The 26,679-nt window shown below is 37.9% G+C and overlaps 1 protein-coding gene across 1 annotated transcript in view; it reads right to left on the reverse strand.

Annotated features, from left to right (window-relative positions):
* The window catches only part of AFAP1L1 (actin filament associated protein 1 like 1), a 507,629-nt gene that overhangs the window by 394,732 nt on the left and 86,218 nt on the right, over positions 1–26,679 (reverse strand). The window contains exon 2 of the mRNA XM_044069203.1: positions 9,478–9,606. Coding sequence (XP_043925138.1) covers positions 9,478–9,606 — 129 coding nt within the window. The remainder of the gene's footprint in view (positions 1–9,477; positions 9,607–26,679) is intronic.

Genomic DNA, 26,679 nt, shown 5'->3' on the forward strand with positions numbered 1-26,679 from the left:
GACAATCCATGTTGAAATCCCCCATTATTATGCTTTCCTGAGTAAAGGCTGAGAGACACCAATAAAGGAGGTTTTCAATTATGGATGGGTTGTTACCCGGGAAGATGTAAATAGCTACAATTATAATTTGTTTAATATTACACTTCAGTTGGATGCGGGAGATTAAAATTTCAGACATTATGAGGTCGGGGACAGGGTTACAGTCCAGCTGTTCCAGTTTGTGTGCATCTTTGTATATTATGGCTATGCATCCACCATGCTTATGAGTCCTGTCAAGTCTGTGGATATTATAGCCATGGGTTATGATTTCACTATCATTTATGTAGGCTTTCAGCCAAGTTTCTTTTAAGATTGCTATTTCTGGAGAGTATGGGGAGAAGGTTGCATGAAATTCATGAATTTTATTTAGGATGCTTCTCATATTCATGTTTATTCGGAATGTATTTGACCCGACACTTGCAGCAGCTGGAGAGGCCACAAAAGTTCCACCAAAAAAAAAAGCTGGTCTCAAACATCTGTCCTATGCTGCCTCCGACTGAGAACTCAGCTCTATTCAAGTCGCCACCGCTTTGCTCAGAGTGACCCTTGCTTACAACACACAAGGCCATGTCAACCCAGATTTGATGGAATATGCTTCACCACAAAAAAAATCTTAGACAGAGCCACAAGGGCAAGGGAGACTTAAACACCACACGGCTATTAATGGACTGGAGGGAGGGATAGATCTTCCACCCCAAAGACTGCCTATGAATAAAATATAAAATCCCGGTATATGGAGGCAGAGCACTGGCCTTGTTCAAGAGAAATTCTTGACCAATGGATGTGGATGGGAGGATCAAGATCCTGATATACCCTGTGTTACCAGTGTCACTGCAGCATGAGGCAAATCAAAAATAATTCTTATAGTTAGTTAAACTAAAGGGGTGGCGTAGTCTTAAACCTATGGGCTAGCCTCCTTGTAAATGCCCTAGGCAGATAGCCTAGTATGAACCTATGAAGATTAGAGGATTAGAGTTACTATGTGGGAGATTAGTGATGTTAGAAGAAAACTGATTGTCAGGTGACAGGGGTGTCTGTTGTTGGGGTTGAGGGCCTGGATTTGGATGTATGTCATCACTAGTTTGGGAATTAGTCTAAGCATATGTATGCAGTAAGTATGGGGCTACTTACGACTGTGTATATTTAAATGAAAAGAGTTCTGTGTTGGAGCTGTTGTAGAGGTGTGATGATATGACAATGTTAGTAAAAGCGGTATAGGGTGGGATGATGAATGGGTTAGTGGGACAGTAGATATAGGTGACATGTAGATTTTGATAGGAAGTAAAATGGTCGGCTGTAATGAGTAAACTAAATAGTGAAGTGTAGGAGTAACATTGTATCGATAGTTAATGTAGAATTATGAAGTGTTTTGGTGACAGGGTTAGGTTGAATTAAAGAGGGAATGGATCCTGTAGGGAGAGGTTAATAAACAATCACAGTTATAATATGTGACTATTAGTGACTGGTTGGTTTGAATGTTGTGGTAGGATGACTATTGAAGGGAGTGTGTTCAGTGGCTAACCATAAATGTAGGAGTAGTGGGAGTGGGTGGAATTTGGGGGTAGGGTAGGTGAGCGGAGTGAGCCAGACCAAAGCGAGGGCGAACGGAGTTGGTAGAGCCACAGCAGAAGAGGAACTTCCAAAAAAAGGAAGTTTACAGGTACTTCTTGCATTTTCAGATTTTAGATTTATTCAAGTTCTAGTCTCCAATTACTTTCTTACAAATTATATTGTTTAGGAGAGCTGACTGCTGTAATATCAGTCACGTTCAGCAGGATTGAAGATTTGGTACAATTACTGTGTCCTTTACCATAACTAATACTTAGTCTTGCCTCTCAGAGAGGATTCTTGGGTCATGGTTGGTGTTAGGAAGCTGTAAAAAAGGAAAAAAAAAGTGTTGTCGAGGGGCTGGAAAAAAGTCAGTGATGTAGTTAAGTACAGATTTCAAATATTCAAACATGAAGTTAGCATTGGGAATGAAAGAAAGACAGAGATGTTGCAGAGTACAGACTTCAAACATTCAATTATGTTGTAAGCACATCTCCAGGTACATGATACTTATACAACTTGATTGCCCTACATTAATTACAATAAATGCTGTACACTACGAAATACAAAAAAAAGCCAATGCTTGCAAAATGATTTCAAACATAGGCAGTCCTGCATTTTATACAGCAAAGTGACCAATAACTGTGGAATGATATTTAGCTAAGCAATGGATACAGAATGTGTTCAAACTAAGCAATGCTGTATTTTATACATGTAAAAAACCTCTCAACAATGGGATACACAGTAGCATAAGTCGGTACTTTTTACAGGAGTTACATAAACTGCAATGGTTCCAATATGATCTCTAATTAAGCAATAGTTCCAAAATGATCTCTGATTAAAAAATGTCTCATTTTTTACTGGTAACACTCACAGCAAAAGAACAAACCCTAGCATGATATCATTATCTAATTAACAGAAGTTATATAAACGGGAAACTAAAAAGCAATCAATTGAATGTATTAAGTAGCTGATAAGGATCCTGAGCACTGGAGAAATACCAAGCAATCCACTGTAAAATACAGATTTGTAACAGAAAAGACCTTGCCTGGCATGTACACAATGTAGAGGGGGCAATACTCTATCAGGGCTGTGGATTTTAAAGATGGCGGCTTCCAGTCCCACTGTTAATAAGTTAATTTTGGGGGAGGGGTTACAAGCATTGAGCTGCTTGTTATATTGGAGAAGATTTGTGCCAGTGGGGACAGGATTTGGGAAAATCTGATCATCCACTGCAGAAGAGGAACTTCCAAAAAACTATCAGTTTATGGGTACTTCTTGCGTTTTCAGATTCTAGATTTATTGAAGTTCTATTCTCCAACTACTTTCTTACAAATTGTACTGTATAAAAGAGCTGACTGCTGTAATACCAGTCACATTGAGCAGTACTGATGCTTTGATGCAATTACTGTGTTCTTTACCATAACTAATACTTGGTATACTACAATGCTTATTACGCCACTAAGAACTAATAACTGCTATTACCACGGACTCTAGATTGGATTACTGGAGAGGAATGGATAAAGAAGGAGTGGAAAATAAGCTAGGTGCCCATGCATGTGTGCACGCCACTACAGTGCTGTATTTCTTTTAAACCAATCAAGAGCACAGAAATCATTTGAGTTTTTCAGTTTACATACTTACCTCTGATGATCAGTGTCTGTTCAAGAACAAGATTTCCAGGTCCGCTTGAGCTGAGAGGATTTTTAGGTCATTGTTGGTATTAGGAAGTTAGTTCTGATACTCAAGAACAAGATTTCCTGGTCTGTTTGAACTACGACTTGCTAACACTATTAATTTGCTTAAGAAAATTAGTCTTACTGCTCATAAAGGACTCTTAGGTCATGGTTGGTATTAGGAAGCTGGCATGCAAACAATGTGGAGCAGACGATACTCTTATCACTTGGGGCTTTCTGTGTCATTTTGAGCAGGTAAGTAAAATGATTCACAAGTGCCCCCTTTTAGCTAGATAGTACTTTCAAACTAAAGTAAAGACACAAGGCCGGACCACCAGGCTCTAAAAATCAATCAAATTTATTGTATATTCAACGGATAAGCGCTTTCACATGTAAAAATATGCTTCATCAGATCTCAAAAAACAGTCAATCAGCTTAATTTAAACAAATTTAAAATACTACCAACCAATCCAGTCACAGCAAAGGAATCAAATGAATTAGTCAATTAACCCCTTCAACACTCAAGGCGAATGCTGACTAGAGACAGAATAAAATCCATGTTAAACAAACAATAGGAAGTTGTGTGTATATAAGCAACAGTCACACACACCCAAATCCTAACTTAGTTTTATATATATATATATATATATATATATATATATATATATATATATATATATATATATATATATATATATATATATACTAGCTGTACCCGGCCACACGTTGCTGTGGCTCAGTCTGGTTAAATGGAAAAGAAAGAAAAGAGAAAGTGCACGTTTCTAATATGTTTAATTTCACAATGCTTGTGGGTATACAATATTTTTTGTTGTTCCATTGTCTGTGCAGATATAGAGATTGTCTGGTTTGCTGACTCTAGAACATGCAACATATAACTGTCCATGTGAGAAGCAATCCGTGTGTAGACCTAAACCGCACAATTCTAAAGATTGGCCCTGAGCTTTGTTGATGGTGATTGCAAATGCCAATCGAATTGGGAATTGCAATCTCTTAAATTGAAATGGCATATCCATTGGAATCATAGGAATGTGAGGAATGAGGACATCTTCACCTTTGAAAGGTCCTGTCAAGATTGTTGCTTCTACGAAATTGCTCATTAATTTTTTTAGTGCAAGCCGCGTGCCATTGCAAAGCTTTGGCTGGTTGATATTTCGCAACATGATAATTGGCACGCTGATTTTCAATTGCAGTACGTGCAGTGGCATCCCTGGCAGAGTCAAAAATTCTGTTGGATAATTAACCACTTCATCTGCTTCCACAACAGTGTCGACGGACTTGTATGTGACTGCCTCGCTTTGAATGTTAGACTGAATAATATTGTTAAGTTCGTAGACGTCTTTGTTCTTGGCCGCAAGAACAGCTCGTTCAGTCAGCCAATCGTGATTCTTATAATTGGTTTGAATATTGGGAAATACTTTTTCAACCAATTCTTCTTTATGAGGCAATGAAATTCATCCTGAGGTCAGATCAACCGGCACCTTTCCGTTCCCAATTTCCAGCAATTGATGTGAGAATATCTCAGCTGATCAATCGCTTTGCAGCTGGACATACATATTTGTAGTTAATTTTAACGTCTTTACATGTCGCCACAAAGTAGAGTATTTCAGGCAAGCATTTACATCTATATAATAGTAGGTATATAAAAACACGTGCGTATTCGAATGCAATGTGTGACATCTATATAATAGTGGGTATATAAAAACACGCACATATTCGAATACAACATTGTGTGAAAATTTCAAAGCAATCGGTGAAGAACTTTCGGAGATTTAAGATTTTGAACAAACGAACATTTACATTTTTATTTATATAGCTATATAAAAAACAAGACATAGCATATGTACTTCAAATATATAAATATGCATAACTAAAGAAAACTGGAGTAAAATAAAATGAAAATTAAAACAACTCAAAAAATCTTTTATATAAATGCAAAAAATTCCCTATACCAGTTACGATATATATTATGAACTAGTCATGGACCAGATAATATTATTGTACTTTGATTCTGACTTACTTCAGCTCATCCCTCCTTATCTTACTCTGATTTAATTTTATTTAATTACATATTATTTTATTACATATTATTTTATTGAACGTGCTACCAGGGCTGGTTTAAGGCTGACATGATTATTAAGCCCTGGAAAAATATGGGCACGCAATCTTAAAATCCATTTAACTTCTACCAACTCTAACTGATTGTTCAAATTGCCTCCTCTCATATTAATCGGCACTATTTGCAAAACCGTAAAGCTAAACGTATGGGTACTAAAATTAGTCACATGTTTAGCTAATGCATTTTGTTGATTTAAGTTTCTGATGTCATACAAATGATTATAGATCCTGTCTCTCAACCTTCATGTAGTCTTGCCTACATAGAAACAGGTGCAACAATTACAAGATGCAAGGTATACTAAATTAACACTGTTACAAGTAGCAATAAATCTAGGAACAAACCTATAATTTAAGACAGGATGGTCAAAATTCTGTGCAACAGTTATAACACTACACATCCTGCAATGCTTACGTGAAAAAGTTCCATAGCTCAAACTCCTATTTGGAATCAAACTGTTATTGGGACACCCCACCACATCTTTGCATAAAATGTGTTTCAAGTTGTTACTATTTCTATATGTGAAACATGGAGACCTCCCAACTATCCTAGCAGTGGCTGGGTCCAATAAAAGAGCATGCCAGTTATGCTTCACCACCTCTACAATATAACTGATATCCCCTGTGTAGGTGGTGACAAAGTGAAGCCTATTGCTACTACCATAACCAGTTATGTTTCTTGTTGAGGAGACACCCGAGCCCATAACTTCCTCTCTTATATTTACTAAAACAGACTTCTTATAGCCCCTTTCCAAAAACAACCTATCTAGCTCATCCAACTGTAATATCAGATCATCTGGATCCTTACAAATTCTCTTCAGCCTATGGTATTGACTCAACAATATTGGAAAAGGTCATCCTAGGATGCATGCTATTAAAATGCAATAAAGCATTCGTCCGACAGGGTTTCCGGTATAATTTAGTACTCAGTAGTCCAGCAGAATCTTGATAAATGGTAATATCAAGAAAATCTACAGAAACACAAGAAGAGGTCATACTGAACTCTAAGAAATGAGTTGTGGAGTTCAAGTAGGCAACAAAATCATTCAAGGCTCCTTCATCACCTTTCCATAGAAATAAAATATCATTGACAAAACGTCGATAAAGGAGAATATTCGAAAACCCCAAATGATCAAACAAAAAAGCCTTCTCCCACTGATACATGGCAAGATTAGCATAGGAGTTTGCACAGGGGGTACCCATTGCAATACTCCAACGCTGTAAATATAGCTGCCCATTGAAAATAAAGATATTATTAGTCAACACCATGTCTAAAAGTGTGGTAATAAGCATGGTCTCCTCATTAGACATACTTTCACAACTAGTAAGAACCTCTCTAACAGCTTCAAGTCCAAAATCATTAGGAATAGATGCAAATGGGTTCTTAACATCTAATGTAACCAAAACACATTTTGAGCATGTTGGATCACAATTATAGACCTCAATGTCATCCAACAGTTGGAGAGTGTCTTTAAGTTTAGTAGGAATCTTTTTAACTAATGGACCTAAGTGATGTTCAACATAAACCGACATGGTCATCCAGCCACCGCCAGATACAATAGGTCTCACTGGGGGAGATGTGAAAGACTTATGTATCTTAGGCAGACCTTTTATTAAGGGAACTAATGGATGATCAACACATAAGTAGGAGTAAGGTTGGTACTCAATCTGCCTACACATTAGGAGATCATATAAATTATTCCAAATTCCTCTAATAACCTTATCCAGAAATGGAGTGTCAATCATTTGATAAGTCTGAGGGTCTTGCAACATAGTTAACATATCCTCAATATAACTAGAAGAGTTTGAAAGGACAATACCACCACTCTTATCAGCATGTCTTATGGTTAGAGCATCATTTTCACGCAAGGAAAGAAGCGCTCTATATTCATCCTTAGACATATTAAAATAAGTATTTTTACAACGATTTTCACCGGAGAACAATTCATAAAAATCATATTCACATAGTCTAATGAAATAGTCAACATGTGTTGGAATAACAGGACAAAAAACACTCTTCCTTCTTAACCTAGAACCATTCTCAATATTACTAAGAGAATCTTCATTAGAGTACATTAATTTCAAAGCTATATTCCTGCCAAAGAGTCTAAGGTCTAAAAGTAAATTTGTTAAGTTTGTACCTGCTGAGGGAATATAAGAAAGACCCTGTTCAACAAACTATATTGTGCTGTAGTAAGAACAAAGTTAGACAAGTTAAAAACAAGTCCATTCACTTTCTGGTCCGTCGATCCACACTGTTGTCGTCTCCAGAAAACTTTCTCTTTTGTCGTCCCCAACTTGGTCTTCTCGTCGGTGACCTTGTCCAATCTTTTGTAGGTAGGGGTAAACAATTGTCCAGATTAAGTGGAGCCATATGTTTAGATTTTGCTCCCATATCCACATTCATATCAGCACGGAAACCAAGTTGATTAGGTGGTGGTATTTGCCCATAAATTAAAAGCGGTGGCACTCCCATGGAATCAAAAGAGGCAGCAGAGATGGAAGGTGTAATTATAGCAGTCATAGTACCATCAGTTAAGCCATCCCCATCACCAGGGGTTCCTGACAATTCAGAGCTGCTAGAAGGGACTGCTGTAGCAGCCAAAACGGCACTAGCTGCATGAGTAGAACGTGCAGATCTAGTATCATTGCCACTATGATTAGCGGCAAACCTGGGTCATACAAAGACATTGCCTGCTGAAAAATCCCAAAAATCACGTAGGATTTTCTGCTGTCTAGTATGTTGCAATCTATTACCACATGAAGTGACATTAACATATAAAGCTGACAACATATTATAAAAGACTTTACCTTGAAAGCGAGTAGACAGATCTCTGTTCAGAGCCTCCACCTTATCGGTCAGTTCTCTCTCAATAGGGGTAAAGTACTCAATCAGGAGAGACATGTATTGAAAGCCAGCATCGATGTTTAAATGTTGCCACTTTTTAAGTAGGTCAGGATAAGTATCCCCATAAGTAGGCATGTACAACACTCGCATGCCGTGAGGAATTATGCGGTAATGAATGCATGCATCAAAGTGCCAACGCTACTTACAAACTACAAAGCTACTATATATATATATATATATATATATATATATATATATATATATATCCACACACACACACACACACACACACACACACACACACACACACACACACACATTAATACATGTGATTACAATACATATGTGATGTACATGAGATGAATAGCAAAAGAAAATATTTGCCATGAGAGCTAGACGTACAGTAAAGTAAAATGAAAATAACTGGACAGGTAACAAAAAGCAAACACTGAGTGGATGAAATGACAGCATCATAATTTAAGGAGCTCAGCAAATGTTTAAGTCAGGATTGAAGGACAAACTAATTAAACCAAAAAAAAAGGATGTAATTTCCAGGGCATGTTTAATATGTCTGTGATGCAATTTAAGTAGCTTGCATTTGGCCTGGGCATTCACTTATTTCTTTAGCATTGTCTGAAGAGAAGGTAAGGATGTACGATTTTCCAATGGAAAAAATAATGTAGTGCCAGAATTGGGATTGTTAAGATGAATAACTCTGCTGACACACAGCAAGGCATGCTGGGGGTATATTTACTGACTGTGAGTGAGCAATAATAAAGTGCTTTTGACCAAACAAAATGTTGTAAATAAGGTGCCCTCCCAAATGACAGCCAACGGCCAAGGTGGAGAATTCTGTACAACAGCATACAGGTGAAGAGTGCAACTCTCAAGTGTGTACAAGAACAACTGGCATTCTGCAGAACTTAGTAGCACTTATGCTTTTTCCCAAGTGGGGCAATTAACAGGCAGAACTAGAGCTGCATTGCTTTTTCAAGTTGTGGTAATAAACAACAAGGCTTTGGCTTTACTGAAATTAATAACGAGTTGCTTCTCAGACCAGTGGAAATCAACATTTCATCGATTCACGTGGTATACCTGCATCTCAATTCAGACTAATGGGTTAAGGGTAATGGTCTCGCTTAGGCAGTAATGCCACAACTTAATTGGCAGAATTGTTATGATACAGTTGTGAAACAGGAGTAGGACTGCTACCCTCTCAGCACGTTTTCTGACCTGCATCAGGCTGTAGTTTCTTCAGCAGGTTGCTGACCGCAATCTTCTTCTCCTGGGTTGTCGCACTCAGGTACTCGTGATCCAGCAGTTTCAGCAGTACACTCAGTTCTGGAATTAACTGCTCCAGAGCTAAAAGACAAGGAAAACAAGCAGTGCTGAAACCACTACAAAGGCTGGTCTCATCTTAATACATCACAAACAAATAATATATCATGCAGCCCTGTGTACACAAACATTAATCAAAGTGCAAATGTGGCATCATATCACACAGAATACATACATAAACATACCTTACACAAGGGTGATGTGCCACATTTGTGACGTTTTGGGTTGCTGTACATCTGTGCAAATTTCATGAGTCTTAAAGTGGAAAAAAACATATCCAAAGTTTGGATTATCTATACGTGCATGCATTGACTACAGAACAAAGTTGAGTTGCAGCATTTTATTCAGTAAGGGTCTTTAGCCAGATGCTGTCATACATTGTTTTAGTTCTTCTATGGCATGTACACTTGTGGTGGTGATGCTGATAGCATACTCTAGTGATTTATACAGACACACCACTGCCATAACATACTGCAAAGAGTTGAGCACTTCTGCCTTACTTCCAGATGCACCATCAAACCCTGGGTGTTCCCATCAGCACCCTTGCCTCCTTACAGCACCTCCGACTGCATCCTGTGACAGAAGAGAGAGGATGAAAAACTGTACCCTGCTGCTCAACCAGGAGATGCTGTATTGGTGATCATCTAAACATTTGAAATTATTTCAAATTATTGGGTGACGAAAGCCAGGGTACCTTTTGGCTAGGCCTATATAGGCCTTGGGGCCAATAGCCTAGTACCTAACTATGAACCTATAAATCCACTCCCAAGATGGATTCCCAGTACAACAGCACCCCTAGTGATAGGCTGGACTTACTCTGTTGGTGACTAAAATAGCATCAGGAACATTAAATGTGGTAGCTTTAATAGCTCTAAGCCCACTTCACTACCATAAAAACTCTGTCACCTGCCCCCTGTAAGATATTTTGAATCACTATAAATTCAACATCAGAAGGTCAATAGGATCATATATGACTCAATCTCCAAGATAAGTGCGGTTTTAAAATACAACAGGCCAGAAAGATGAACACTTTAGCTGTTCTACTTTGTTTAGATGCCAGTTTTAGTATTGTACTAATGTAACCCATAAACTGCTTATTAAAACCAATCAGTAAATCTAAGTGGAATCATAGACCATCTGCAGCAAACAATGACAGCACTAACCCTAATTCATAGAAATTAACAGGTACCCTCTGACTGGGTATGAAATCAGTACTAAGTCACAGCACATGATACAAGGCTAAAAGAAAACAGATGCCAAGTTACTCTCTCTCCGAATATCATACAAGCAACCTTCAATACACTACAGGAAAATTAGTAACAGCAACACTGTGGACAGACCTTGTAGTACTTAACAATTCACACCAGCAAATGAGAAATGATTGCACTTGAGCAATAAATCATGTTTGATTGTGGCAAACAGCACTACTTACAACAAGATGTGAGGCAGGGTTATTCTATATATATATATATATATATATATATATATATATATATATATATATATATATAGAGAGAGAGAGATAAAAATATATATATAAAAACATATATGTATATTACATACATACACACACACACACACACACACAATATATATATATATATATATATATATATATATATATATATATATATATATATATAAATACATACATACATATATGGACATTGAAAGAAATGTCAACGCAAGAAATGTCACTGCATAACAGAACTTCATTTCTCTTCTGTCTCATCCCACTACTGTGAGTTTCTAGTTTCAGAGAATGAGTCAGGAATGTACTGCACATGTGTATATTCGAGGATATAACAATGCTAGTTACCTGACACTGTACATCACGGCAGTGAAGTACCTGCTACTCTGAGAGGACAGCACTTGGTTGTAAGTCTACTTTTAAACATATCGTAAAGCTTTCTGAAGCATTGGAGGAGTCTGTTGTGTCCTTCAATCCCTTATAATGAGGTACAGGCCTCCCCCCCCATTTTACACAACTAAACATCACCTTCCTCTCCAGTTTGCATGCTAGGATCAAAATGCATTTTGATATAACATGACTTTCTTGACTACGTGCATTAGGGTAACATTCATTGTCTAATTAATATGAATTCTTATAAGGATATCTACATTAAAAATTGACATTATCACAAGCTGTTGACAAAAAGAAAACCTAATACTTATAGGTATGTTCTGATAACTAGGATAACGAAAAAAAGGAAAAAAAAACTGCTTCTAGAACCAATCAATTAATTAATTAATTAGCTAGTTAGCTACTTAATATAATAAACATTAAACATTTTTTTAAAAAGTTAAAAAGATTTTGAAGAAGTTTTAAAAACTCAATGCACCCTACTGGTTTAAATTAATAACCACAGCACTATTAACCACATACAAATACGTTGAAACTATAATATTTTAAAATTTAAAAATCAATTAACGTTTCAAAGCTTTCAACCTAAGTAAACATTTAATAATTAATTGATTGGTTCTATTATACATTCTGGTTGTTGGCTGCATGTTTTTGAATGAAGAAGTGCATCTACCATAGATGCATGTATTATATATTCTGGTTGTTGGCTGCATGTTTTTGTCTGAAGAAGTGCATCTACCATAGATGCATGAAAGCGCTTACAATAAACTAAACTTGGTTGATATTCGTGGATTTTTGGCAGCGTTTTTTTTTCCTTTTTTTCGTTATCCTGTTTGTGTTTTTTTTGTTTTTTCATGTTCTGATAATCAACCAGAAATTACACCAATCTAAGTTAAAGCAACCCTTTTAAAAGGAATGGCCCAATACAAAAATGTCAGGGATGCTCAATCAGTCACAAGTGCAGAAAGGTGTTAGTCAGCACATGCTTGTACTAATTACTTATTTATTTATTTACTGATATTTGATTAAATAAAAACAAAAAAAAAACTGTGATTTCTGTCACTTTTTGCTATATGCATACATACTGATATACAAAGACACAAGACACACACATTTTTTCAAGACCCTCCTGTAAACTCTAAATATTCAAACAAAATGGTATAATGAAATATTGGTTGCTGTCTGAAAATGCACTTTTATACACTTACTGCATTTTGCAGACAGACTGACAATATTTTAAGTGGAAAATAATTACACTTCTATGCTTTGTAAAATAAATGCACTTTAATTAAAACATCACCTTAGATGACACTGAGTGTATGAGTGTGTGTGTGTGTGTGTGTGTGTGTGTGTGTGTGTGTGTGTGTGTGTGTGTGTGTGTGTGTGTGTGTGTTTCACACAATCAATTTACAACACCACATTCACTAGCAGACAGAAAAGTAAACAAGACCAGGGCCAATTACAGAATCCCCTTTCTGTAAGATGAGCAGATGACCAGCATATTCAGGGAAAGTGTGCAAGGTTTTATGACAGGCCAGCTGGCCTAAGGCATGACAACAGCTGTCAGTATGTTGCTGAAAGAGACATCTGGTGGAAACAGCTCTGCTTTGGCAACAAGCTGCATTTTCATCCTGGAATTAGGAGTGGAAGATGACAAAAACAGTCCCACTTCATTCTTTAAATGCATCCCCAATTAGTTTACTCCAAACTGCTATGATTGAGCTCCAAAGGGAATGCCTGGTGATGCACCCTCAACAGCAACAGGAGAAGGGGGTTGCCTTCATAAAGCACATGCACATGGGTATGTTCAGTATTAAAGAGCACCAACAAAGAAATGCAATACATTTGTGTAAACAAGCAGCACTGAAGAAACACTGCACTTCTTAGATCATACTGGGAACTTGACTGTAATCATAATGTAAAGGAAGACAATGTGATGTCTGGCAAATGGCACAGAGGGTTAAGGTATTGTTAATGAGCTGCTTCCTGAGGTCCATGGTTCAGTTCCCTCAGATTCCATTACCTAACTGTGTGACTTGGAGTAAGTCACATCCAAAAGTGACATAAGTAATGCTCTACCCTGGTTAAAAAATATAAATAAATGCTACTTATTCCTGGCAATAGTAGAAGTATGCCCCTAGGTGGTACATACGCTAGACATAATCAGTAAAAGAGCCATCTGGCACATGTCGCCAGTATTACATGTCTGTCAACAAAGAACAACAGATGCATAATGATAAGATAGAAGGGGATCTGCATGCCTCAGTAAAATGCCCTTATCTTCTATGGATACATAACTATCAGCACTACGTTGTTGCAGTTTATTCACTAACTGACTATCCCACTGAGGTACAGCGCTACATCCAGAAGGCAATCCATATCGCTAAAAAGGGAATGGAGAGATGGCAAAATCAACAAGCAAAGGAGAGTAGTACTGCTGTAAATGAAATAATTCTCAAGTCTTGGTGAGTGGTGAATACCTTCAAGAGGTAGACCGTTTTTTTTTACAAATTCTCATCAAAATGACACTGATATATATACTGCAGCTTATACAGCGTATATCATGGACAAAACAGATTAAATAATAAAAAAGACAGCTGGGTGCACAAGTCCCAGGATATAAAAGTGATCAATACTGATAGGCACACTTATAGTGCTAGGACTGGAAAAAATGACAGTGTAGAATCTTCAAGATACTGAAACATTCCAAAAATGGGGTTATGCCAAGCTCAGGGGGAAGATGGCGCCCCTTTAGGAGAAGGAAGTAGTAGTCCACAAAAAACACAAAAACTGACGGGCCAAAAAAGAGCTAGAAAGATGACTGAGTGGACTGCTGAGGATGAGAAAAAATTATGTATTGTTGCCATTATGCAAAAAAAAAAAAAAAAGAATTACAGGATAGAAGATTCTCAAAAACATTAAGAGAAAAATTAGAGGAAAACACTTGCACAAAAAAAACTGTCAAAAGCTTCAGATGCAAATTTGTGTTCATTCAACATATTCATGAAAAGCATTACATAGACCAAAAAAACTTGGGCCATTTGGAAAAATAAGTGACTAAGGAAGTGTGAAAATATAAAGAACAAAACCTAGACATTTTTGAAAGTTATAAAAAAGAAACATGGACATAGGAAAGAGAGATTTGATATGGCGCAACATTTATGCAAAGGAGAAAACTAAACTAATCAATCCAAAAGAGCAGCTCCAAAGATATCCGGAGAGGAATACAGGCAAAGGCACCAAGATATGGAAAATGTTACAACAGAAAAAATAAGATCAGAAAGGGGGACCGCAGTACAGAACATTAGTAATGTAGAAGTTAAACAAATGGAAGTGGAAGTTATGGAATACATGAAAGATGTATAAGATGAATAAGTGAAAGATTTAGTGTAGAAAGTCTAACAAAAGTTATGTCACAACATGTTACAACAATGAGTCCCCAAAGTAAGGAGAAACTGGTGGAGTGTAAGACATCTGAAGAAAAAATACTGGATGTGAAAGAAAGAGATTTAGTATGAAGCAATATTTATGCAAAGGAGAAAGCAAAGCTAATTACAAAAAAACAGCACTAAAGATATTTGCAGAAAATAACAGGCAAAGACATCCGGATGTGGAAAATTTTACAACAGAAAAATATGAAAACAAAGGAGGAAAGTAGAAAAGGAGATTAGTAATGGAGAAGTTAAAGAAACAGAAACTGAAGTTAGGGAGTACCTACAAAGTGAAAGATTTAGTGTAGAAAATCCAACTCTGGTAACGTCACAGCATGATAGAACAGTAAGTCCACAAATTAAGGAGAAACAGGTAGAATAGGAAGCATCTGATTTTTTTGTCACGTGGTGATAATTAGAGGCTTCAGAAGGAAATCAGTAGAAAAGTTCAGCTGGAGTTGCACAGCAAGGGAAGGAGCAGGACACCAGTGCAACTCTGACGCAGTTAATGTTGTGGAGTGACAGGCAAATCAGCTCTCACAACAGTGAGCAACGGATGATGCAGGATGCAGCAGAAAAGAATGTCACACAAAGATGTTCTGGAGCTTTCTGTAGAAACCCTGCATAAAGTGGAGAATAAAGAATGTACCCTCAGTTTAGCAGAAAAATACCTAAGGGAAGAGTTGCTTGATTTAAATGAGATGGATAGACATATTAAGATTGAAGAAAGAATATATTACAGAAAGTCAAGAAGACCAAAAATGTTAGAAGTCTGATAAAACAAATGAACACAGTACTCAAGACTAAAAGTAAACAGCATATATTTATTACTGTGCAGCCAAATTAATAACAGATAAAGTCTTACCACAAAAATACAATAAGGGGAAAGGAAGGGAAGAAATCAAATACCATCATGGAAGCACTGAATAGAGAAAAACTATAGCACAATTAAGATAGAAGTATCACTTTTAGAAAAGTATAGAAGAGGAAACAGATCAACAAAAATACTTAGAAAGATGAAAGCAACGTGCAGTATTAGAACAAACCAGAATCTAATGCACATTATTGCAAGTAATAACTTAACGACATCAGCACAGGCAGGAAAAAAATTAAAAGATACGCAGATAAATATAACGGAAAAGTACAAAATAAGCAATTCATTGATGACCCAAAAAAGTTTTATAGAGAATTGGGAACAAAGCAAAAGGAATAGAACACAGTCAAAAAAGAGGAAATATACACACTGGAGAAATATCTATGAAGACCCTGTGAAAGATGCTGAATGGATAGAAGTAGAAGAAACAGTAAGCAACTTTTAATGTACAGAATACGAAATGGGATGAAGTAATGGCCAGAGAAACTGAAATAAAATTAAGAAAAGTTCCTGACTGGAAAGCCACAGGCCCAGATGAAGTACATAACTTCAGGCTAAAAGTATTAATATCTTTACTGTAAGATTTATTCCTGAGTAACAAGTACTTAGATGCACACCCCAAACAAACACCAACCTGGATTAACAGAAATAAATATACTCCTACTTCAAGTAATCCTAAAACTGCAGACCAATAACTTGCCTTTCAACAATGTATAAACTATATACTGGAACTGAAGCTGACAGAGTTCATGGTCATTTTGAAGAAAACTCAATTGTGGCAGCAGAGCAAGATGGTAACAAAAAGTCCTATGGAACAAGGGATCATTTGTTGTTAAATAAAGTCATAATGGAGAATTGTAAAAAGGGAAAGAATCTACGTATTGCATGAATAGATTACAAAAAAAAAAAAAACATTTGACAGCGTCCCATATTCATGGATAAAGGACTGCTTACAGATCTATAAGATACTTTTTACATTGATCAATTATATTACAGTGACCATGAAACAGTGGCAAACCACTTTGCGGCTAACCCATGACAAAGGACAAATTACTAGCCCAGGGATAAAAATTCAAAGGGGGATATTCCAGGGTGACTCTTTGTCACCACTGCTGTTTTGTCTTGCTCTTAACCCATTAAGATGGCTACTTAACAGATTAGGTCATTGTTAAAATTTGACTCCCAGAAAACAAAGTGTAAAGACTTCTCATCTTCTGTTTTTGTGGAGGACTTAAAACTGTATAGTTCATCAGATGAGGAGATGAAAGCACAAATGGAAGTGGTCAAAACTTTCTCAGCTGATATAAGAATATCATTGGTCTTGATAAATGTAGACTTATCTTCTTTTTTGTGGATGACTTAAAACTATATAGTTCATCAAATGAGGAGATGAAAGCACAAATGGAAGTAGTCAAAATTTTCTCAGATGACATAAGAACATCATTGGTCTTGATAAATGTGCAAAAGCAACATTTAAAGCAGAAATTGCAGGTCTTTGTTCAGGGTTTTCTTTTGTAGTTCAAGAGGAATTGACAGTCCCCTCCCCCACACTACTGCAGAGGTGTTAAAACTGTCACTGCACTCAGAGACCCTTGTAGAATCAATTCCTCTTGGACTACAAAAGAAAAACCATGAACAAAGGCCTGCAATGTAACTACTTTTCTGGCTGTAGCTGGATAACTTCTAAGCATAGTGTAAAACAAGCTCTGAGCGAAACATAAATGAGGGTGATTAGAGACAGAAAAGAAGCAGTCATTTTACAGAAGGTATAGAAGATGACAGTGACTCACACAAATCCCATTATATGTCAATAGTATATGAATTCACAATTATTTCCTTATGTCTGGCATGAGTCATACAAAGCATTAAGGGAAAGAGAATGGGTTGAGGAAGAAAAAGATCACATCGATACATCAAGCCCCATTGGTGGCCATGTTGTGAAAACAGGCTAAAATTACAAATAAAGCACTTGAGTGATTTTGATGTGTTAAAATAGGTCAGGAAACAAAGATAGAGTGAACTAAAACAAATATTTTTAGTTCTAGTGCAGAGTTTTCCTTTAAACCAAAAGATGAAAGGTTAATTTTAGTGGCTCAGGAAAGTAGACTACATACATGTTGGTTTACTAAGTCCACTGAACATGTGGGAGAAACAAGACAAATGTAGATTGTGTAAAACACAACTGGAAACAGTCATACATCTTGTTGTTGGGTGTGACACACTAACGTCAGAGGGTCTTATACACTGAAAGGCACAATACTGTGGTAAGACTGTTGCATTGGGGACTGTGCAAACATTACAATATTGAATCAGCTAAGAAGCATTGGAAACATGAGCCACAAAGCATTATAGAGAATGATGAAGTTTATCTCACATGGGAATACCCATTACCAACAGTTAAAAAAACAGAGGCAAGAAAACCAGACACAGTGGTCCATAAAAAGACAGAAGTAGCATTGATCACTAAAACAGCTACACCAAGTGATTACAATTTCTTATGTAGGGAGAGACACAAAGTCATAAAATACCAGGATATGCAGTCAGAAACAAGGGCAATTTGAAAGAAAGATACTCAGACAGTTCCAATACTAGTAGGAGCAATGGGTCTCATAAAACAGCACTTACAGTCTTATATATGTTACCGATACAAGTAACTCCATATGAACTGTTGAAGGAGTCAGTTCTGGGCACATTGTGAGCTCTTTTGGTTAACAAAGACTGAGACAATATGAATTTCTTGAACTTTATATAAAAGATTGAAACAATACTAATTTCATGAACCTTAAATCATACTTTGACTTAGGAATGGGGTCCACTCCCATCGGGGTATTAGAACCCCAAAAGACTTGGAGAAATTAAACTGGTTAAAAAAAGCACATTAGTAACATTTTAAAGTATGCAATTCATGAATCAATCAAACATAAAAAATGCAGATGTACAAGACTGTCACTTTAGAAAAAGAGCACTATGATAGAAAGCAAAACTTAAAAGTAAAACAGCAATGCAAACTTTTTCAGACTTATTTCCATTAATCCAGTTTATCTATGTACATGCATTTTCATCATTCCCTGCAACGACCCACTGAAAAAAATCTACCATATATAATATGTTAAGTTTAACTGCCAACCCAAACGTAGTAGAATATAAAAGGGGTAATTTTAAAGGAAAGAAAACAGATTAACAGGATGAGGTTAAGCAAACAAAAGAACATTACACCATCAAAAAGCACATGCAGTTTTTTTACAGAGAAGGTAACCCATAATTAGAGAGCAGAAACCAGAAAAGAATTAGGACATTTAACTGGCTTATAAACTGCTTTACAACAGTAAAGGGGGATTTCAAAGCCTTTGTGCCTCAATTAGTTTAGAGTCTGTTGGGGTTTCTAAAAGCATCTGGACAGAAGAGTACAGCCGTCTGCTCACACTATGCTGCAAATTACACCAAGTAGCAAATAAAACTAAGTTTTTTTATGCTGTACCCTTAAGTGGCATTACATGTTGGATTCGATGGGAAACTAGCCCATCACAGTTCTAAAAAATTCTTAGTTGCAATTTGAAAGAAGGGAAATCCTGGAAAGAAAAGGAGGTGTAAGGAAGTGACACGGAAACAGAGGAAATACAATATAAGATGCATTCAAAGATGCTGCTGTTAATAGAGGACTGAAGAGGTATCATCCACCTGCTTAATGGGGACAGGAAATCAAGCAGGTTCATGAATATTTGGCACATAAACTTCAGAGTATTTTGATAGTCTTGAGTTGTTGTTGTTTTTCTTTTGGCTTTTCCCGGTTAGGGGTCGCCACAGCAGAACTCCAGTCCGCTATTGATTGGCAGTCGATTTTTATGGTGCCGAGGTGCCAGCCAAACACCCAACCTTCAATGAAGGCACGCCCATTCACGCATGTCTTTCGAATGCCACTCGACTGCGGGGAGGACATGCAGACTCCACACAGAAGGCGCTCCAGCCGAGAATCGAATGGGAGAACCTCTTGCTGTGAGGCGACAACGCTACCGCCGCATTTTGATAGTCTTGAGTGGTGAAGCAAAAACCTGAACCTGAAACATATCAAAAGACAGGAAAACAACATGGAGGCTACTGGAGGCAAAAGAGTTGACTCAAAAGGACAACACCTAAATACAGTGGGGAAAATTCGCAATGTTTTGCTGTCTATGATTTCTGAAAATTCCAGACAAATTCTACAATTTGCAGTTACAAAGTCGCTAAAGAAAATGTGACATCTGTTCATCGCTCCATGAATCTGTCAAGATACTTGATGCCAGTAAGGATTTGTAGCACACATTTATGTGATGGGCAAATTTTCTGTCACTGAGCTCCCTATTGAAATGTCTAGGCTCCCAATGTTCAGCCTCAAACTGCTGAAAAAAGGACCAAAAACAGAGAACAGCAAATGTCAAACATCGCTTTTCTCCTTTAAACATCTTTTTTTTTTTGCACACCTAATGTGGAAGGCAAGATCCGCACAATCATTGAACTGCCAACTCTGAGATTAATGTACCTCATAGAAAACAGAACATTCCTATAAACAGCACTCTCAGAGTTTGGTTATGGAAGTCCATGTTTTCCTGGCCTTATATTCCAGGACACGCATGAACGAGTCTTGCCATTTCAAACATTTACTAAGTCACTGTCATGTGCCACAGGCTAAGTAAGACAAACTCTTGACTTGGAACAGCAACACAGCAAAGACAATGGCTTTAATCAAATTAAGCTCTCAGATGACTAATACATATGGAAGACTCATCTTCAAAAACTGCCAAGTACAGTAACATTGCAAATAGATCTTGGATGTAAGCCTGTATCCTTGCTATAGGTTATCTGACTTTGTTACGCAATCTAACTAGTAGAATCGCAATCAGACAGTATCTACAAAAACACTTACTTCACACATGCTTACACAGTCTGGTACACATGTCAGAGGGAAATGTAGATTGTTCTGCCATTTTACAGAACGGGTCTATTTTATTTAATTGAATGGCTATTTAGCAAATAGCCATTTGTCGAACACCTGTTTAGCGAATTTGCTCTTCATCAAACGTTGGATTTTCACTAGGGCAAACCAGCGGCTGACCAACCAAGTGACCACAAAAAATATACATTTTAAAACCTGTCAAGGTGGGGGGCTATGCCACCCATACCCCCCCCCACACACCACCCTAACTAAATATACCAACTCCGAGATCGCACTACAGTGGGGAAAAGCCATTCGATGAAGAGCAGCTTCAATAAATAGGTGTTTGACAAATGGCTATTCAATGAATAGCCATTCAACGAAATAATACAGACCCATACAGAACAGCTCCTGTAATTTCCTTTTCGCTCAGTGACACAAGTTTCAGAATGGGGCAGCAACTCTGATATCAATAACCTGCCACTGATACTTTTACAAACTAAAGAAAGGCATAAGTACCACTGCAATTCACAAGTTTTAGACACATTTTCTGAAAAATTGCATGAATTCTCATGTTGCCCTTCTTGAGTCCTTCTAGACAAAAAGTATTGGCTTCTCCACATTAAGAGGAAGGGAATGGTCCATCTTCAAGAATTCACCTGTTTTATCTAACAAGAAGTGAGGAACTGCAGTAAGAATGAATGTGTGTCCAACGTCAGTGTTACCGAAGTGGTTCAGCAGTGCTCCTTACTGCTCAACTTCTTTGCCCAAAAAATGTGAACAAAGCCAAAGTATTGAGGGGATAGAGGCCCAAAAATAGGGACAGATTTAAAATATTCTTCTTTTAAACTTAGCACGTTGCTAGAATAACACAATTTGCATTATTGTGCATTTTCTGAAGGATATGAAGTCTACAGAAGGTATCGCATATCTCTCAACTGTCTAGATTTCGCAGAATGTCCAGATTTTTACCTCATTCTTTTGGTCTGTTCCTCTTAAAATGTGTAGTTTTCTGGCAAAACACTGAGGACTGTTGTCAATAAATAATGACTCTCACTTGATATTCAGACTTCATATACTTAGACTCTATACACTTCAGAAAATGCATTCTAACACAAATGTTTATAAGAACAATATATAAAATCAGTCCCTATTTTTTTTTTTTTAGCTTTTGTCACTCCATTATTTTAGGCTTTGTCTAGATTTCTTGAGCTAAGATTTTGAGAGATATGAATGTATGTCATTACTTAGTGAATTCAGTCCACAGTACTTTGCTAGAAAACCATAAATATTATTATGAACAGACCACAAATATGAGGAAAAATCTGGACAACTAAGAGCCACAGACTGCTCACATTAACAAAAAGCCACTTAAATATTTCAGATACTTTCTGGCAAAAGGAAACGTGCCTGTACTTCCTCATGAGGTTACATGTTTTGTTAAATACCCTACAGAAAATGACGTTCTTTGTATGAGTTACTTACTTTTACTATCATACCTCTCAGCCTGCAGACACTGAAAACAGGTACAAAGGCACATTGAGACAGACATCTGGACATTTGATTAGAATGAAATTTGAATACCAAAGAGCACATAATTCTTCCCGCTTACATCAGGAATGTTAGATATTGCTCAGAAATGCATATGTAAAACACAGTAACAAAATTATGGAAAAATAGGTACATATTGTACAGGGGTAAATCATGCCTAAATATAAGAATGTTCCTCTACAGAATTGACAGTTGAGTCTGGTTCCCACCACTGAGTGTAGCCAGATATTCAGATTTTACACCAACACTTTTACACTCTCATTATCCTCCCATCACTCACCTCCATCACACCAAACTACCCTTTACTCCATTTTCTTTACTATAAATATGTAGGACTTCTACCAAAATCTTACAACTACAACTCTAAGAGTGTGGCTTGTAACACAACAGGCACACATACATATTCTGAGTAATTTGCCCTTTTTTGTCAGCCAAGCAACAGGAAAGTTTCCCAAACAAAAAAGACACTTAGAATGATAATCTTTACACATAATCCGATTCCATTCACAACAGCTCTTACGGCATGCAGGAGGCATATTCTGGGAATCACAAATTTTACTGGCAAACTGATCATTTCAGAGTAAAATCTTACAAAGAATAAGAAAATTTCCCTGGGTGGCACACTTAACATTTGTAGATTTATAGCAGGACCTCTGGCCATAGACATGAATGCGTCACCATGGATCTGCAGGCCTAGATGCAAACATGCCTACGGAAAAAAAAAGAGCTAAAGGTGACAAAGTTAATGTCCCTTATCTGGGACACCTGAGTGCATGGAAAATGAGACCTGAGTGTATCTTCAGCACTTTATAACTATCCTTGATTGTCAGGGATGTCCCTGCCAGTTGCTCAGTTTTGCTCCATCCCTCCTAAAGCCAAGTTTTTGATAAATTTAATGGATTATAACCAATACGTAATGACAAAACATTGCAGTTAATGAATTTCTTTACTTCAGAAGACATATGTTAATTCAGATCATCTTACTCTGCAGCTGTCCAAGTTAAAAGTATCAGCGATTAAAACTACTGACTCGATGCCTTTGTTTCTGATTATTTTTAGTAGTTGCCTGATTTATGTCAGTAAAATGTTGACAGCTACATTATCTATATGCATGAGGAATGTTGGCCTACTTTCTGACATGCACAGATTTTAGACAGTTTAACCTCCTGGTCTGATTCTTACATGCTATGAATATTACTTCAACAGTGTCCATAAGGTGATTATAGTAGGTAGTTCGAATAAGCTGTAATTGGGCATATTTCTCAGTCATGATGAACTTCATAGTATCTTTTAGAATTAGATATAACTGGATGTGATTCTGTGTTCATCAGTGAGTGAGTTATATGCTTTTGCAGTTAACTCCGACAAGACCCCCAGCCCCATTTTAACACTGACAAAGGGTGTTGAACGATTGCTGTACACTCTGCGATCTTATGAAGCCATTTGGGTGTGTTCTGAGGAGCAGTCAAGTACAGCAGTTTTGGAAAATAAGTTACTTATACAAACGGAAATGCACACTTCAAGCAATTGTTGACTTTTTTGAACATTACATTATCAGAGAAATTTCCCCAACAGGGTTAGTTATCTGACCGAAAGAAGAGGGTTCTCTGGAAATATGAGCTGACTGATGGACTGCATGAAAACTGAGCACACGTGAAGCAGAGGGTTCATATTACGTTGTCGAACTTAAGTCCAAACGTCATATAGTTGAACCCATTTGTTCAAACTTTCAAAAGTTCAAAAACGTAAAAAAAAAAAAAAAAAACAGAAAAAACCTACCTGACTGTTGTAACCAGGGGGGGCAAGCCCCCCTGTAGCCCCACATCCCCTGCTCCTTAAATATACCAACTCCAAGATCGTACTACAGTGCAGTAAAAAGAAATCTTCCCTTTCCGCACTGAACGGAAATCCCCATTAAAACATTCAAACTTCTGATATTTCGAACATATAGGTTCGACAATATGGCGTTCAAACTTGTTACAGTTCGACAACGTAATATGTATCTGAAGCAGATTGGTCTGCATGGCTAGAAAGAACTGAAGATGGTGCCAAAGGATGCCCATCTTATGCCCTGATGTTGAGACGTTGGTCTTCGGACGTCTGTCATTTATGGAGGATATAAAGACTCTGGAAATCAGACCAGTCACGACTTCAGCATGCAGGAAGACGCAAGAATTGGTACCGCAGTACTGACTACAAAGAAAGTACAGTTTTGTACCTACCATAAATGTAGATGTTCGAGTGTTCACCCTGCTGCAGTCATCACACTTGGGTTATCCTGTCGTCAGGCGGTCCCGCAGTCGGACGGAATTCCAAAGTCTTGGTCCGGCGTCGGTTGCTGTCACCTCTTCCCTGACGTCAGTGCGCCAGGGGTATATATAATGCAACCGACGCCATTTTCTTCAGTTTTTCTTGCCCCAGATGTCAGGTGCCCCCAAAAAGGTGGTCAGAATTAGTACCAAATGGAATGAACACTGCACAAACACAAAATCCCTTCAGCTATAAGCAAATACATCAGTAAGGCATAGAAGAGATTTTGCCAGTAGATCAGCGGGGATGGAGGGAGGGTAACCTGGACTGCAGCAGGGTGAACACTCGAACATCTACATTTATGGTAGGTACAAAACTGTACTGTGTTCATCGTGTTACCCTGCTGCAGCCATCACACTTGGGTTGAATCCCAAAGCTAAGGTAGGGGGGAGGTATCATAGAGGGTTAGTGGAGGCAATCAGGCCCTGCAGAACTGCAGTGGCGAAGCCCGCCCTGGACTTAGAGTAAAGAGGTAGGTGATAGTGTTTGGTAAAGGTGTGTACTGAACTCCAAGTTGCAGCTTCTAAAATTTCCTTGGTTGGAACCCCCCTGAGAAAGGCTGTAGAGGTAGCTGTTGCCCTGGTAGAGTGGGATCTAATGGTAGCAGGAACTGGTTTCCCATGATGGGTATAGCAGAACCGTATACAATGACCTATCCATTTAGAAATGGTTTGCTTAGATATAGCCTTCCCTTGAGAAGCTGTAGCATAGGATACAAAGAGCTGGTCAGTTTTTCTGAAAGCCTAAGTTTTGTCCAAGTAGTAACAAAGCTGCCTGTGAATGTCCAAGGAATGCAGGAGTCTCTCACCTTTGTTCTGTGAATTGGGGAAGAAGGTGGGTAAGTGGATGGTTTGATTTAAAGCTACACTGGAAACCACCTTAGGCATAAAGGAAGGATTAGTTCGTAGAGAAACTCTGTCTTGATGAAAAATGAGGAAAGGTTCCACTGCCATTAGTGCCTGTAGCTCTGAGACTCTCCTAGCTGAAGTTATTGCTAGGAGCAGGGCAGTCTTCCATGATAGGAACTGAAGATCTGCAGAGAAAGCTGGTTCAAAGGGAGGTAGCGTTAGTTTTTCCAGAACAAAGTTGAGGTCCCATGTTGGTGTAGGAGCTCTCCTGGGTGGTCTAATGTTTTTGCCCCTCTGAGGAACTGCCTTAGAAGAGGATGTGAAAATAAAGGTGGATCCGTGTTGTAGTGAGCTGAAATAGCTGAAGCATGGATTTTAATTGAGGAAAAGGAAAGTCCTTTGTGCAACATCTCAGCTAAATACTGTAGAATGTGAGGCATGAGAGGCTGAATTGTGTCTTGGCCTTTAGCTTGGTTCCAGGCACAAAACCTTTTCCATTTGTCCAAATAAGCCTTCCTGGTGCTTGGCCTCCTGGCTTCCAGAATAACATCCAGAACTGCTTGTGAAAGAGGAGCTGGTTGGATGTTTAGTTGATTTGCCATGCAGCCAGATTTAAAGTTTTGAGCTGGCTGTGAAGAATCTGTTTGTTTTGTTATGTGAGCAAATGGGGTATTTGAGGCAATATCCATGGTGGGCTGTGGGCCATATCTTTCAATAGCGGGTACCAGTGCTGGCGTGGCCAGTCTGGGGCTATGAGAATCAGTCGTGGTCTCTCCTTTTTGATCTTCAAAAGAACCTTTGTGAGGAGAGGTAATGGAGGGAAGGCATATGCTGTCAGGTTTTTCCAACTGAAAGAGAGAGAGTTCACTTTCCAAGCTTGATGGTGAAATGTCCTTGTATAAAATTTTGTCAGTTGGTAGTTTTGAGGACTGGCAAACAGGTCTCTGTTTGGAAGGCCCCATTTTTGAGTTATCATTGCAAATATCTGTGGGTCTAGTTTCCACTCGTGGGGATCTTTGATGTTTCTGCTGAGGTTGTCTGCCAATGTGTTCTTCTGTCCTGGCAGGAACTGAGCTTGTAACTGGACTTGGTAGGCCACAGCTGTGTTCCATAAGATCATTGCTTGCCTGCATAGAGGGTAGGAATGTGTACCCCCTTGTTTGTTTATGTACCACATAACTGTGGTGTTGTCCGTCTTTATTGCAAGTTGTCCTGGATGTAATAGATCCTTGAAGGCTGTCAGAGCTTTCTGTACAGCTAGCATCTCTTTTTGATTTATGTGCAGATTTCTTTGATCTGCAGTCCATAGG

This window comes from Protopterus annectens, chromosome 4.part0 (assembly GCF_019279795.1).
Source record: "Protopterus annectens isolate FY-2018-M chromosome 4.part0, PAN1.0, whole genome shotgun sequence".
Classification (NCBI taxonomy): domain Eukaryota; kingdom Metazoa; phylum Chordata; order Ceratodontiformes; family Protopteridae; genus Protopterus; species Protopterus annectens.